The 16,680-nt window shown below is 46.2% G+C and overlaps 1 protein-coding gene across 1 annotated transcript in view; it reads right to left on the bottom strand.

Moving 5' to 3' along the window:
- Nucleotides 1-16,680, bottom strand: part of VTCN1 (V-set domain containing T cell activation inhibitor 1) — a 32,890-nt gene that overhangs the window by 977 nt on the left and 15,233 nt on the right. The window contains exons 2-4 of the mRNA XM_028154163.2: nt 10,296-10,360; nt 2,815-3,162; nt 1,836-2,114 (exon numbers count right to left, since the gene is read on the bottom strand). Of these exons, the coding sequence (XP_028009964.1) occupies nt 1,836-2,114; nt 2,815-3,162; nt 10,296-10,360 (692 nt within the window). The remainder of the gene's footprint in view (nt 1-1,835; nt 2,115-2,814; nt 3,163-10,295; nt 10,361-16,680) is intronic.

Raw genomic sequence — 16,680 nt, forward strand, 5'->3', positions numbered from 1 at the left:
TAAACAATGCCCCTTTTTACAGCCGAGTTCCGAATTAGTTAAAGAGTAGGACAAAAAGAGTGAGGCAATTGGAAGACCAAAATATCACTTTCATTGCTAATCAGTCTGATACAGGATGAGGCTTTGTCTGCTCCGAAGGGAGCTGCAGCCCAGGCATCTCCCGGGACAGGCAGCGCCAGACTGGGGCAGGCTTCCTCCCGCCAAGCGGATTACACCCCTGAAAAACGGATGGCTGGGAAGAGCAGAGAAGAAATGATACTTCCTGAGGGTAACCATAGAGATAAGAAAAAAAGGTGGAGCTGAGCTTCTTAATCCCGCTTCTTCTAATAAACTCACCCATCAGATAAATTGGTAACTCCTGCTTCTCTGATGAGGCATGAAAGAGGGGCGAACAGAGAGGCTAGAAGGGTGAGATTGGTGGGGATCTCTTCTCATGGAAGGAAGTATGTGGAATAGGGATGGAGCGTTCTCCCAAAACCCCTCGGTTGCTGGGTCATGTGCCAACCCAGAAAACAATGGGCACTTTCAACTCAACATCTCTAAAATCCCCATCTTTTTTCCTAACCTGTTGCTTCTGTATTGTAATTGTTCGTTGGCAGTGTTATTGACCTCCTCAGCAAACAGAGCAGAAGTATCACATTGGACTTGCTCTTGCTCTTCTCCTTCACATTTGTGTCCCTAAAGCCTGTAGATTCTTTTCTTCATTAACTTTTGATTCTTCCCCTTTCTTTGCCATTGCCACTGCCCCCATTAAGACGCTCATCATTTCTCCCTTGGACATTGACATAGGCTCCTGACTTCATGCCTTCCTATTCTATCAAAACCATTCTTCTGCCCTGGCCGGTGTGGCTCAGTTGGGTGAGCATTGTCCCATGCACTGAAAGGTGACCGGTTCAATACTCAGTCAGGGCACATACCCAGGTTGCAGGTTTGATTCCTAGTCAGGGTGGGTACAGGAGGCATCCTATCGATGTTACTCTCCCTCTCTCTTCCTCTCTCTCTCTCAAAAATCAATAAAACTATAGTAAAGTAAATAAATAAAGTATACCTATGAAAACCTATGGAATGAGATAAAATATTTGCAAATCATATGTCTGATAAATGTTTCCTATCCAGGATGCAAAAGAATTCCTACAACTCACTCAAATTGAATTCATTTTAGCCCCAAGAGGGATGGTTTTAAACGTTATAATTTGGTCTGTGCATTTCTTTGATGCCAGCTCAACCCTAGGTTTTGTATGCACTAAAGCACTGCAGAGAGACCCGAGTGCTGGGCTCCCTGGGTCCTGGTCTTCTCAGCCTGGGAGGCCAGTTCAAACTAGAGCTATCGGGTAATCCTGGGCCATGTGAGCGGGAACATGAGCTGACCAAGGAGAGAAGGGCTGAATAAGACTAAGGCAGACTCTAAGACCTTTCGTCTTCAGATCGAAAGCCTTTTCAAAGGCAGGCTAGAACCAAACCAGTGTTGGGGGACTTGGCATATAGCTCACTAGCTGAATATATCAGCGATGTCAAGTAATCATCACATCCCACTGCTTCACCAAAGCAGTCCTGCTGAGTTAAGGCCTCAGAACCCTGAACATCGCTCTCTAAGCAGTCAGAAGGTGTATGAGATGAAGCTTAGTTGCCATCTTTGACCTATTATGCCATAAATATTTTTTTTTGTATTAGTCTTCTTATGTAGTGTAATCCCAACTGGAATTATGATCCAGGTCTCCGTGAAGAGAACTCTAGAGCTTTCTGTGCCCTCGTACATAATATATCAGTTATAGAAGTTATATTTTAATTTAATTCTCACCCCAATAAACACATACAAAAAGCATGAAGGGGCCCACCTGTCACTTTGATGTCCCCCGTGGCTTTGGCAATGTTGTTCTCAATCATACAGGAGTATGTGTTGTTGACTGTGACATTGTAGAGTACAGATATAACCTTCATGGTCACATTCTCAGAATCCAGCTCAAAGCTGGTATTGGAGACTTCTGAGAAGTTGGTTCTTCGGTCAACTTGGGATGTCCAGACCACTGTAGGCTGGGGGAACCATCGGGGAGCCTCACATCGAAAGCTCTCTGAGCTGGCATTATAGTCCACATCCATCTCTGGGATGCTGAAGGCTGCAGGGTTGAAGGTCAGAAAGGGCTGATGTCAAGGTCAGAAAGAGAAGACAATATAGCCTTTGAAGTACTAGGTCTTAAATACACCGCGATTTCTATCATTGAGGTGACTCAGAACTTCACTTCCCCAGAGGGCTCTCTGTGTATGGCCCATTGTACTGTAGATGCAAATAATGATCTGCTCTTGATATTGTTGTACATCACAGTTCTGGCCAATATCACAAACTCCACAGACCTAAGTTCTAGGTTTAATTGTTACAACAGGTAAATTCTCCAAGTAAGAGGAGTTCCAGTGATTACAAAAAAAGTTTACCCATTAGGGAAATTGGGTGTTTCCCCAGGGACCTAAAGCCTCCTGGACTTTATATCTTTTTGCTACCTGGAGAAAATAGTTAGGGGAGGGAGAGAGAGAAGGAAGAAACAGTATTCACCTGTCACTACAGTGTATTATTTAAATAACATATGTGAAAATTCAGAAGAAGCTAGAGTTCAGAACAAAAGATTTTAAGACCTAATATAAGGGGCTACTTTTGGAGTTGGTGTGGGTCTTGGACAGCAAGGATGGCTGCTAACAGACTTGGAGGGGCTTGTCTAATATTAATCACTCATGAGCGTAAAAGCATGATATTTCATCACTAGCCACTATTTAGCCTCAAATTGCTTTTGGCCCTTTCTTTCCCTCTCCCTAAAAATAACTTACCTCCAGTTTTATACTCAAGGTTAGCATTCCCCCTGCCTTTGGAAGTGATGATGTAACATGTATAGGTGCCAGCATCTGTGAGTTGCACATTTTTCAGCCTCAGAGAAGCATTGCCAACTCTCACTTGATCAGCAAACACTGCTGTCCGGCCTCTGAACATCTCATTCTGGTCTGACAAGTCATCTTTGCCTTCTTTGAACTCGTGGACCAAGCCCATAACACCTTCCTTTAGCCACTGTATCACGATATCAGAAAGCTTGATGTCAGGTTCGAAAGTGCAGCTCAGGATTCCATCCTCCCCGATGTTCCCAGCCGAGGTGAGAGTCGTGACTGAGATGGAGTGTGTGCCTGCAATTTAGGAAGCAAGGGTCAATGCCAAGGAAAGCTTTGGAACTTCTGTCACCAAACCCTTCATTACCAAAAGCCAATCAGAGACTTCTGTAATAAATTAGAAAGACAGAAGAAGGATAGAAAGAGCAGGAAGACATAGTTTGTTTTTATAGCTACAGAGATCTAAAATAAATAATAGCTTTTTAGGACCAAGTAACCCAAACCTGGGGAGACAATGAGAGGAGAACATATTGGATTTGGGGTTTAAAGGTGAGAACTCAAGTCCTGGCATTGCCATTTAGTATCTGTGTGACCTTGAATAAGTCATGTAACCTCTCTGGATCTCAGAAAAATCGAACATCTATCTATCTTGCCTGTCTTAAAGGGTTCCTGTAAGGATCAAATCAAATGATTATGAACTTGACTTGAAAAGTGTAATGACACATATAAGGTATTGTTATTCTTAGTTAACCAGAAATGTTGTAGGAGTGAAACCTCATGTTAGCCAAATGTGGCTAGGAATTCTGAAGAATGTTAGATTCTAAAGCGCTGTTACTTTTATCTCCATTTGAATGATGAAGGAGCTAAGCGGAGAGAAGATAAGTGACTCGGTCAAGGTTATAGTGCCAGCTGTGGCATAATGAAGAATGATACTTAATTAAATTATTTTTGGCCTAAGATAGAAGATATCCCCTCCTCTCCAAACACACCACCGATAGAATAGAAATCACGCTGCCAGCTGTGTCCACTGCCTTTTCTGCACTTGCCCAGCTGATAGCCCACTCAGTCTATGAAGGACCGACCAGCTCTTCTTTCTGCACTGGGGCTGCTGGCACCTGTAGGACTGATTTAATGAACTGAATCTTCTTGAGAGGCTCCTTCTGGGGTATGGATGTGAAGCCGAGGTGAGGATGAGTCTTTGAGCCCAAGAGGACAGTGGGCCAGACACAAAAAGTAGGGGAAGGGGAGAAAGACCATGAAAGAAAGATGAAGAGAGGGTTCCCATCCCCAGAGCTGTCTTAGATCCTGAGGATTTTCAGGTCGAGTTCCATCCCAATCTCTGAATATCCTTTAATACCTTATATTAAAATGGTCGTCACTAACCGCTCCTCCTTAAAGCCAGAAAAATGTGTGCTGAGCGCTTTCCAATATATTCCTTCCTCTTATCTTTGCCTCCATCCAATATATTTTACATGCATTAGTCTTATAGGTAGAGCTTAAAGAATATTATGAACATGTTAGTTTCCTAATCATTAGTCTTCTATGTCTCCCAAGGACTGTAGAGTCAAGTTCAGACTACCCAGCATGGCCTTCAGACCTAAATACTGCATGGCACATAGGAAATGCTCATTAATTGTTACCTTTCCACCCTCATTTCCCACTGCATTCTTTCATAGTCTATATTGTCTGTTCATATCAAGTGATTTATTGATTTTCTGCTTTCAATGGAAAAATACACAAGCATACTTGGTATTTTTCAAATGTCAGAGGTAACATTATGAACATAAGGATATTTTCTCTTGCCCACAAGGGGTTGGAATTGTCTAGTTGGGCCCTAGGCCTTTATAAAGTAGTTGAAGGTAATGGATGAGGGACAGACCTGAAGAAGCTAAGTTAGATGGGTTTATATTAGAAAGAACAGAGAGCTACTGATGGAAGAAAAATGATAAGTAGCCCCAACCCGTTTGGCTCAGTGGATAGAGTGTTGGCCTGCGGACTCAAGAGTCCCAGGTTCGATTCCGGTCAAGGGCATGTACCTTGGTTGTGGGCATATCCCCAGTGGGGGTGTGCAGGAGGCAGCTGATCGATGTTTCTCTCTCATCGATGTTTCTAACTCTCTATTCCTCTCCCTTCCTCTCTGTAAAAAAAAATCAATAAAATATATATTTTTTAAAATGATAATTTAAAAAGGCAGAGGAAACACAGGTGTACTGGCTGGATTGGGGGATGTTTGGAGGCTTAGAGTGCAGGGGAGAGAGCGGGAACAGCTGCCATGCATGGCCACACAGGTGGGAGGTTTGGGAGAGAAGTCATGAGAGAGGATGGTGCGAAGCTTTGCTGTGTGATATGAATGCGAAACACCCCTTTCCCCGCCTTGGCACTGCTTTAAAGATTTAACTTGTTTTCAATGATTTTTTTTACTTGCCAGACTAATATCCCAAACATCCCAGGCTAGTACTGGTTATACCAATTATACTGTTATTCTCACACCCCTGTTCATCTTCACCTCCGATTTATAGTTCCCTCCTCTCTTATCAGCAGCTATCCAAGATCTGCTTATATTCAAGGCTGTTCAGACGGCAGCCCTCAGGAAACCCTCCTTTGATCTACCAAGACAAAGTGAGTAGACTCTCTCTTTACTCTCCCTGCACACTTTCCCGTGCCTTTATTACAGCAGCTGTCTCCCCTCTATCTTGTCTCCGGTTTCTATCTGGCACTGTTCTGTAGGCTTTTCAAGGGCAGAAACTGTTTTAATCATATGTGTAATTCCTATACTGCTGTGATGATTAATTTTGTGTGTCACCTTTACTGGGCCACAGAGCGCTCAGACATTTTGTCAGATCCTTTGGGTGTGTCTGTGAGGATGTTTCTGGGTGAGATTAATATTTGAATGAGTAAACGGAGCAAAGCAGATCACCCTTCCTCTGACGGAAGCCTTAGAGATGGGCCACCTGGGGCCTGAGGGGACTTCCCCGCCTCCAGAACTGTGAGAACATAAACTTCTGCCATTTAAATACCAGGTCTATGATATTTTGTTATGGCAGCCTGAGCAAAAAATATATATTTGTTCAGTGAATGAATAAATGAATGGAAGTCAGAAGAAAGCAAGGGACTGTTTAATAGTTCTATCCAAAATGATGATAGGAGTGAGGAACATTTGGCAGGATTACTGCATCTAAATTTGGGGGAAATGTGAGCCAGTGAAAAAGAAGGCAATGAGCCTGGCTGGTGTGGCTCCATGGTTGAGCATTGACCTATGAACCAGGAGGTCATGGTTCAATTCCTGGTCATGGCACATGCCCGGGTTGTGGGCTTGATCCCCAATGTGGGGGTGTGCAGAAGGCAGTTGATCAATGATTCTCTCTCATCATTGATGTTTCTATCTCCCTCTCCCTTCCCTCTCCCTTCCTCTCTGAAATCAATATATATATATATATATATATATATATATATATATATATATATATATATATTTAAAGCAATGAAAATACACAGAGATTCTCAATAAAACCATGAGGCAAATGTAACTATATTAGAGCAAAGGTAAATTTGACTGTAGTTTATAAAGTGCCATTAAAGTTGATTTGAAAAATCACTTTTCAGGAAAAATACATAATCAGCAGTTTATGAAGAGAATGAAATGGTAATGACATATCTTAGTTCGGTAATTGTGTTACCGTTAATTGTAATGCGTTGGCCGTGAGCCCACGGTGGAGGACTTGTTGAACTCTCTCTTAGAGAACTTAATGAGCAAAAGTAGCAGCCGTGGGAGCCCCAGCGACCACTGTGGACTCCAGACCATTTAAGGCTGCATTACAGATGTGGCAGATGGAACGAGTGTAATGTTGATTAAATCCCACCCTCCCCATGTCAAATCAAGAGGAGGAATAAAGGCCCGTGAGATCTTAAAAAACCATGAGGACCAAGCCATTGCTTTGTACCCAGAAAGCAGTCAATAAATACTTCCTTGTTAGCTGAATAAATGATGATAAAAAGGGATAAAATAAAATTTAATATGCCAACAACAGGGAATAAATATTGCTTCTCACAAAAATAAATCTATATACAAACTTGCAAACAAATGCTGGCTCAAGGAGCTGTGCTCGAGGAAACACAGACCGGTCTGATATGACTCTCCAGGCCTCAGAGCCACCAGGGGCTCTTGTGTGATTTGGTGAGCCACAGGGCTGTAGGGGATGAGTTAAAAGCAGCTATTTTTTAAAAACATGTTTTCATTGATTTTCAGAGAGAGAGGAAGAGAGAGAGAGAGAAACATCAATGATGAGAGAATCATTGATTGGCTGCCTCCTGTATGCCTCCTACTGGGGATCGAGCCCTCATTCCCGGGCATGTGTCCCAACCAGGAATCGCACCGTGACCTTCTGGCTCATGGGTCAACATTCAACCACCAACCTATCCTGGCTGGGCAAAGCAGCTATCTATTAATAGAGAATTCTGTTCATTTAAACAGGCACATATTTTAAGGATTTCATTGGCCTCTAAGAGCCCATCAAATTCCTTTCAAGTTGGAAGACCCGTCACTTACTGAAAATGAATGACTCACAGGGGAGCAAGTGAAATCTGAGCACTATTCAGTTGCCCTCTGATGTAGGAGCAGGAATCTCTGGGAAAATGAGGTTTCAGGTAACACAAGGCAAGGATTCTTTACAGAAACGATGATTCTGGGATGCCCAACAACACTGGATAAAACCTAAGAAATGAACTTCCTTTTGAAAGGACTCAGTAAGACAGGTTCTGTAGCGTCCAGTAGCACAGAGAGCGTACTGGAAGCCTTCAGCAGATGGTCACTCAGCATCTGCTGGAACCCAGCTGTCCAGATGGGCACCACGGCACATGGCTTAAAGGTGGAAACACATAGGTTTACGCCTGTGCCCATGGAGCCATTCTTGCCAGAGAAGAGCGCAGGGTTGGTGGTAGCAATTGCTTCTGTGAGAAGAAACCAGAAAGGATGCTGGGCCGGACTAGATGAAGGCACACGGTAGGGAAGTGGCAGCAGAGCATGGTGTTTGAGAACAAGGCGCAGGTATCAGGCTGTCTGGGTTCAAATCCCAGCTCTGCCACTTACTTGCACAAGTTTTCTAACTTCTTTATCCCGTAGCTTTTTCATCTATAAAATGGGGATGTTTAATAACAGCAGTTCCCTCAATGGCCTAAATGATACCATGCAGGTAAAGAGCTTTGTATAGTACCTGATTTGCCACATGTTAAACCTTCAGTCGTGGTATTGATAACTATTCTTAGCTAGAACCATTTGGAAAGATTGCAGATTAGAGTACCAAGAGGAAAGAAACTGTTTACTAAGTACTCTACTTACAGTCACTCATTTGAAGCCTGATAAAACCATGGGAGGTAAGAATGGTCATTTTGTGAATGAGGATTAGGAGGCGCTGTGGGATTAAATGGCTTTCCTAAAGCCCTTTAAGTAGCGAGTAGTAGAGCTAGTGTCAAGCTCCATCTTATCTGGTGCTAAGCCTGTGCTCTTTCTCCCAGGTTTTGCTGATATCCAGGGCCACACTGAGATATGTAGAGAGCCTACTCACCTCTTTTAAATATAGAAACAATTAAAAACTATAAAACAAGTGTAAGAAAAGCCAATAGCTGTTCATTTTATCAGATGACCACAATTTTTTAAAATATCAATTTTGTTCCAAACAATTTGTTTAATGCTCCTGTTTTGGTGCCATAAGCACATACCTGACTGGCTTACTGAGTAACTTTTACCCAGTGTCCAAAGATGGAGAATTTGTGTCCTGCGGCTTCCTGCCCTGGCCTCCCTAACTTCAGAGGGGGCCTGCCTTGGTGTGGCCAGGAAATTGTGCAAGTCTTAGGAGGTGGTATATGAATGCATCAATACCAGCAAACTCTGAATAGCACTGATGGTGTCACCATCCTATCTAATAAAAGAGTAATATGCAGATTGACCATCACTCCAACACACAATATGTCTGCCCCCATGTGGTCAAAGATCCTGCCCCCATGTGGACACATGATGGCCACCACAAGATGGCCAGCAGGAGAGGGCAGTTGGGAGGCACCCAGCCTGCAAGGGAGGGCAGTTGGAGGTGATCAACCCTGCAGGAGAGGGCAGTTAGGGGTGATCAGGCTGGCAGAGGAGGGAAGTTGGGGGCAAACAGGCTGGCAGGGGAGCAGTTAAGCATCAACCAGCTGGCAGCGGAGTGGTTAGGGGGTGATCAGGCTGGCAGGCAGAAGCGGTTAGGGGCAATCAGGAAGGCAGGCAGGCAAGCAGTTGGAGCCAGCAGTCCTGGATTGTAAGAGGGATCCCAGATTGGAGAGGGTACAGGCTGGGCTGAGGAACAACCCCCCTCCGTGCACGAATTTCGTGCACCAGGCTTCTAGTAAATAATAATGGCAGCCACCTATTACACATACAAGCCAGGCACTGTACAAATACTTGTCATTTAGTCCCCACAACTACTCTGACTGCCTGACCAGTGAGGAAACTGTCTGGAAAGTTAAGTTATACCCAAATGGACACACACCATTGGTGTCAGACCAGAGATTAGAGCGTCTCCGTCTGATTCCTAGCTCTCCCACCACACAGAGCTGCTCCAAGTCATCCAGTGAGTGAGTGAGCGATAGCACAGGGACCAAGTAGGGTCAGGGGCCTTTCCCCTGCCGCTCCCTCCTTAAACGGCCGCCCGGGATGGCAGCACGCCCACGGTGGAGAAGAGAGACAGAGAAAAGGCGGCTGAAACTATAAAGTTCTGAAGTGACAGCTCTGGCCACAGACTGAGTTCCCTGTGTTGGCCTGAGTCAGACAGCTGCAGGGAAATGGAGCAAAGCACTCGCCTCAGCGCAGACAGCTGCTGGCCAGCTCACCCAGTGTCTTAATTAATGTGGCTTAAATAACAGATGCTTTTGAGACACAGAAGAGGAAGAAAAAGACCGTTCCTCGCAGCTGCCAGCAGTTAGCTGCCTTCCGAAACGCACCATCCATGTTTCCTACATGAGACTACATGGGACGACAGCCATAGCCAGTCTTCTCTCTCCCTGAGACCCCTGTGTGCAAAGACTTGATATTCTTTAACAGGTCAGCTGAGGCTTCATTGCAAAGGAATCATCCATCCAGGCCAGCCATTGATAGAACGGCTCAGCCCTGCAGCACTTCACCTATGACCCCAGAACCCCCGATCGCTGTCTGATAGATAGAACACTGACAAACGTTCCATTTGGTTCTCTCAACCACCTGGTGATGCAGACACTGCTCCCTCCACTCCGTAAACGGGGAAACTGAGGCCCACAGAGGTGGGTGACTAATGCGGAGAGAGTACAGTCAACAAGGAGAAGGCCCAGTGCTCTGCTCCGAGGCTTTCTGGGTCCACGAGCTTGTGCCACACTGAGTGGGGGGCTCAATGGTGAGGCTTGTGGTGGTGCAGGAAATCACATACCTGAAATACCAAAACCGATGATAAGGGCAATTGCTCCAGCCAACACAATGATGATGCCAATAATGCTAGGGAGAGATAGAGAAACAGGAAGTTATTTAATTCCATGTGACATGCCGATTTTTGCAACCTGGGCTCATATCTGTCGTAAGAGGTGCTACCTAAAGCCCCTCAACTTTCTCTTCAACACATTCCTAGAAATAGGCACCTTAGGAAGGAATCTCAGCAATTCTGCCCCGTCCCCTTGGGGCACGAGGTAGGTTAAAGGAGTGACCTTTTATTTGACTGTTGTGTCATCTATCTTTCCTGTGTCCAGACCAGGGAAGACCATGCACAAAGACTGTTGGGACAAGACTGACGAAATCCCTGTAGTGCAGGTGCCACCTGGGGGGCACTGGTCACACACCCAGCCCACCCTGAGCATTGCTGCCCATCCATCCCCCTTGGAGCATTCACCTACCTGTTTCGTCTCCTCCCATAGACTTCAAACTTTGACCTTGGTCACGTTCACTTTGTACTCACTATTCCCTAGTCCACTGCATCCCCTAGGTCCTCAGCGGGACCTTATTTCCTCTTACTAACAATTAATACATATTTATTACTGAAAGGTTAGAAAATACAAACAAGCAAATATCCCATCAGCCAGACATAACCACTGTTAACTTCTTACTCTGTCTCCTGCCAATGTTCGGTGACCAGATTAACAAATGACATCTGGGAAACAAACAAGGAAGTATTGCTTACATTTATCGAGAGCTAGAATTACGTGGCAGACGTGTTCTAAGCACCATCTGTGGGTTATATCATTTCTCCACACTCCAACCCTGTGAGGTAAACAGAGTTATTGGCTCCATTTCACCGATGAGGCCGTGACAGGGAGGTTAAGCATCTTCCCTAAATTCACACGGTTGGAAAGTGGCAGAGCTCCGATTGGACTCTCTCTCTGGAATCTGCACTTGACTACTTCCTACACTGTCTCCCAAGGGTGGGGGCTCACAAATGGGGTGTGTCGCTCCTCTCTGTTCAGGGGAACCCAGGGGCCACCAGCTTTAGCTGGGGAGAGTGACAGGCAGAGCAGGAGGTGCGCGTCAGAGCTGGTGTGTGGCAGAGCAGTTCCTGGGAAACTTGCCCATCGCTGCCCACCCCGGTGCATAGGTCATCAGGCCGGTGTCCCCAGCCACACCCTCTCGCTGCTGGCAACTCACACTGCCCACACCCACACGGATGTTACTCAACAGGCAGGACGAAAGAAAGGCACAAGGAGGCAAAGCACGATGCTACAGAGAGGAGGGGAAGCACGGGCATTTTGCTTCCTGCCCTGAATAGGCTCGTTGTACCCAGCTCCCATTGGCTCAGGGATGGGCCCCCAGGGAGAAACAACAATGTACAAGGAGCAGTCTGGGTAAACAGTTCCCCTGGGGGTCAGGCCCTCATGAGGTCCAGTCAGAGGGGCAGCACTTGAAGAAGCAGAATGGAGCTTTAACACCAGGGCATCTGCAATCGATTCCAAGAGGAGACCGCATATGACCACTTCCCCTCTGTTTACACAGCTTGCTGCAGCCTCGGTTCTTACTGGACCACGTGTGTGAGAGCAGCTAGACGAACTCACAGCAAGAGGCCCTGTCTGGCTCTCTCAACCACTGAGTTAGGCAACAGACTTGCATTTGTGACCCTGGGATTGACCTGCCTTGGGGAAATGACTTCAACTCTCTGAGACTCGGTTTCTTGATCTTTAAAATGGGAATAAGAGTAATTCCTGCTTTACCTGCTATAAAGGTGTTATGGGTTGAAGTGTGTCCCCCCCAAATTCTTACTTTGAAGTCCTAATCCCCCAGTGCCTCAGAAAGTGACTTTATTTGGAAATAGGTTTGTTGCAGATGCAATTAGTTAAGATGAGGTCATGCTGGAGTAGAGTGGGCCCCTGATCCAATATGACGGGTGTTCTTGTAAAAAGGGGAGACTTGGACACAGACATGCACACACAGGGAAAACACCATGTGAAGAGGAAAGCAGAGATTTGGAAGTCAAGGGACACCAAAGATGGCTGGCAGGTCACTAGAAGCCAGGGGACAGGCATGGAACAGATGCTCCCTCACGGCCCTTCGGAACCAACCCAGGCGACACCTGGACTGCTCGGCTCCAGAACTGCAAGACAGCAAATTTCTGTTGTTTAAGCCACCCAGTTGGCAGTACCTTGTTACAGCAGCGCCAGCAAACTAATACAGGAGGGTTGCTTTAAGATCTAATGAAGTAGTTGACAGTGAATGTTGCATGATCCATAAAAGGCTATTCATATATTACTTTTTATTATTAAAAAAGCTGAATTGGCTCTGGCCAGGTAGCTCAGTTGGTTAGGGTGTCACCCCGATATGGGAGGTTGCAGGGGCGGGGGCGGGAGGCAGCCAATCGGTGTGCCTCTCTCACATTGATCCCCTGTCAGAGCACATACAGGAATCAATGAATGAATGCATAAATAAGTGGAACAACAAATTGATGCCTCTCTCTAGCTCTCAAATCAATTAAAAATTTTTAAAAGAGCTTAATTGCACCTACCTGATTGAATTTATTAGGAAAAGCTAATGACTTAAACCTGGAGAATAATCCAACTGATTATAATAAAAATATCATAGTATTTGAGACATCAAAGTAGCAGGTCCCAGCCTTGGTGCTCAGGGTTCAGTGTGCATTTTCACATGTGTTTGAATCATCCCGTCCTGTTATCTCCTTCCTTTCTCTTTCATCCCTTCCCTGCGCCTGCTCACCCCCATGCCTCCCCAGCATTAGTGCACCACTCCTGTCAGTTATCCCTGCGTGCAGTCTGTCCACATTGCCAGGGTCAGCAGTGACTTCAGCATTTCTCTATGACAGCAGCTTAGGGACAACAGCCCAGTTGAAAGTGGGAAATGGGCTGATCACTGAGGCTTCCGGATCCAGCCTGCACAGTTCCAGTCCCAGCACCGCCACTTACTAATTGTGGGACCTCAACTTCCGGTCTTGTGAAGACTGAGTCAACACATTTTAACAGGTCACTTAGCATAGTGCCCGGCACATAGGAAGCGTCTGTAAGTATTAGGTACTCTCATCCTTGCTCTGCTGCTGCGGTTACCTAACAAGCACGTGCTTCTAACTGAGTGTGTGTTTCCTTGGTGGGGCTGATGGATATTGTTGTGGGACTACCCTGTGGGTCAGCTACTGAGCTATTGGCAAGAACGATTACAGCACTGATGATCAGGTAGTCCTCGTGATAGTCTGAAAACTTCCAGTGCCCTTCCTATTTTCCTCCTGATAAGACTCCACTCTGTGATGTAGCCCACAGGGTCTTTCAAAGGGGTTCTCGTCCTCTCTCTCCAGACTGTCTCTCCCCACACTTCCCCCGGGGCCCCCCTGGCATCCTGCACTCCAGCCATGTTCATCATCATAGACCCCACCCCCACCACAGATATGCTGCCCCCCACCCTCTCTGTGGGGGGCTGGACAGCAAGGACACGGAGCAGACACCTGCACCTTCACCGGTAGGAATGGGATAGTGGAGGTTGGGAGCTCATCTCCCTCCCCCAGACCCACGCTTCCCCTGCTGTGGAGGCAGAACCCCATCTGTCAGCAGGTTCCCTGTCTAAGCAGGATCACCCTGAGCTTTGTTCTCAACTGCTGTTCCCTCGGGGGAACCGCTCAACTTGCAGAACCTTGGAAAGCGAAGCAGCAACTATCAGAGCAGCCAAATTAAATGATTCCTGCTGCTGATTAATTTTTTAAGACGATGAATAAAATATTTCACGTAAGGTGTTCTTACACTGCTTTTTGGTTTTCACTTCCCCAGCATAATTTCCAGTAACTACGCTACAGGACATTTTTAATGCAAAACTTGGGGTACAGGACGACGCTCAACCAACTGAGCCACCCGGCCAGGGCTCTGTGCATTGGCATTCACAGGGCACAGCTGTTACTCTGCATTCACAGGGCACAGCTGTTACTCTGCACAGAAGGGCCCAGACGCGAGTCAGTGCTTCTGGAGGGTTTGTCCACGTAGCGGGTATTTATTAGTGCTTACCGTGCGAAAGACACTGTGCGGGCAAAGGGGAGGAGGCCCAGGGAGCAAGCAAACAAGCGCCTGCCCTCAGGAATTAGAGTGCAGTTGAGGTGAAACACACACACACACACACACACACACACACACACGCACATAGAGCGTACACGGACACACACACACATGCACACACACGCCACTGTAATAGCACAAGACAGAATGCGGTCGGGGCTTCAGTAAAGAGGAGCATGTTCTCATAGGAACTCAAAGTGCATTTCCATGAACTAGTTTCAAAGCAAGTAAAGAGACAGGCTTTATTCAGGGATATATTTTGCAATTCATGCCGCTGCACCCTCTCTCCAGAGCAGACACCCAGAGAGCAGGGTTATTCTGCTGCACTGGACCCGTCAGGACCAAGCAGCACACGTTAGTGCTCGGGGCTGGGAAGAGGTGCTTTCCGGGCACAGAGCTCGGAGCCACCAGGGCGGGACCAGCCTCGCACCCGGACTCTGCCACACGAGTGGCCCTTCTTGCTTCCTTTTTGTGTCTTTCTGCAGCACTTGAAAGAAATTAGGCTTTCAGTTACAAAATGGTATATTGTGCTCCTGAAAAGCCTCGCATTCTATGAAATCGCACTATGAAGGTAGCAGGGCTGACGGGAAAACATAAGGTTAAGGTCAGGGCAGATCACGGAAATCCGATGTGACTCTGTAATGGGTCTCTCACGGAAACAGTAACTCGTACCAAGGCAGGCAGTGCAGTAGGGCCAGAAGCTGCTTCAGGGATGTTCAAAATGCACAGAGCCCTGGCCGGGTGGCTCAGCTGGTTGAGCGTCGTCCTGTACACCAAAAAGTTGTGGGTTTGATCCCTGGTCGGGTGTGTACGGGAGGCAACTGATCAATGTTTCTCCCTCACATCGATGTTTCTCTCTCTCTCTCTCTCCCCCACTCTCTCTCTCAATAAAAATATATCCTTAGGTAAGGATTTAAAAAATGCACAGAAACAACTGAGCAGAAGCTCTGACTTAGGGTGCTGTGAGCCAGTGAAGTTGGGGTACAGAGGGAAGTACACCCTGGGATGTGCAAGGCCAGGATGTGCTTCTCGGGGAGAGTGCTCCCAACGCAGGTGCTCATTTAAAATGGAAAGAAACAAAGAACTGAAAGCCACACGGGGCCCTTCCCAGTGAAGCTGACGTTCTCTGCTGCTTCAGCTCCCTTGCCTTGGGGAAGATGCATGTGAAGCAACACAACTTCCATGATATTACTGTCCTCATTCCCCTGTGTCCCTACCACGTATGAGCTCATCGGTGCTATAGAAACACATACTGCCGCAGACAGGCTGTGTTACTGGGTTACCAAGAAATAAACTAGGAGAGATACCTATCTTTTAAGGACAAGCTTTCATTGTCCCTGGGTCCATGAGGTCCCTGAGGTCTATGAGGATGATAAAAACGCCAATGCTGATCGGCACGTTGTGGGTGCCAGTGCTACATATACAGACAGTGTCTCATTCATTCCTTCATTCAGCAATGCTACGAGTAAGCATCTCTATCATTGCCTTTTTACATGTGGGGAACCTGAGGCTTAGCCTAAATAACCGACCAAACTCTCACAGCTGGGAAGTGGGAGAGCCAGGTCTCAAACCCAGGAGTCTAATGGACGAGCCTGTGCTCCTAAGAACCATACTTCTAGAAAAAGCCCCACGTGGCAGGCAGGAGGCCAGCAGTTCAGAAGGCTTCCCTCATCCGCATCCCTGCATAGCTCCCATAGCTCCATTTCAGAAAACAAGGGCTTCTGGATCTGCTTCAGTACGTAGCACTCTCATTCTGGAAGACATAGAGCCTCTTTGTTCCATTCAAACATGAATGGTTTCTACGTTCTCTAGTTTCTGCCTCTGTCTCAAATACTGACAGAACCGAGAGGTACCACATTCCTATCGATCATCAGCCTTCTTCCACTGTGTATCCCATAAAGGATTAACGCCCTGAAAACTAGATGAAGTGAGCAAATGTGTGATTAATCTGAATAAGTTCTACTTTAAAATTAAATATACCAAGCAGAATATTTGAGTAAATCAAGTAAATGTTTGAAAAACAAACATATTACTTTATTCGTAAACTGACGAAGTGACTAGGTTTATAAAGGAATGCTGAGAGTGAAGGCATTGATTTCAGCCTGTCCAAAAAGTTTCTCTCTCTCTCTCTCTCTCTCTATTTTTCCTCATAAAAGGAGAAAAGGCATTATTTTTAAACACTATGTGGAACAGAGCATGTAACCATTTTTAACATGTTGATTAGTATGGGTTTTAGGTTTCTGAGACGCTTAGATTATTGTCTAGTCAGTATTTTCCCCCTGAAGAATCTTT

The sequence above is a fragment of the Eptesicus fuscus genome, chromosome 22, assembly GCF_027574615.1.
Source record: "Eptesicus fuscus isolate TK198812 chromosome 22, DD_ASM_mEF_20220401, whole genome shotgun sequence".
Lineage (NCBI taxonomy): Eukaryota > Metazoa > Chordata > Mammalia > Chiroptera > Vespertilionidae > Eptesicus > Eptesicus fuscus.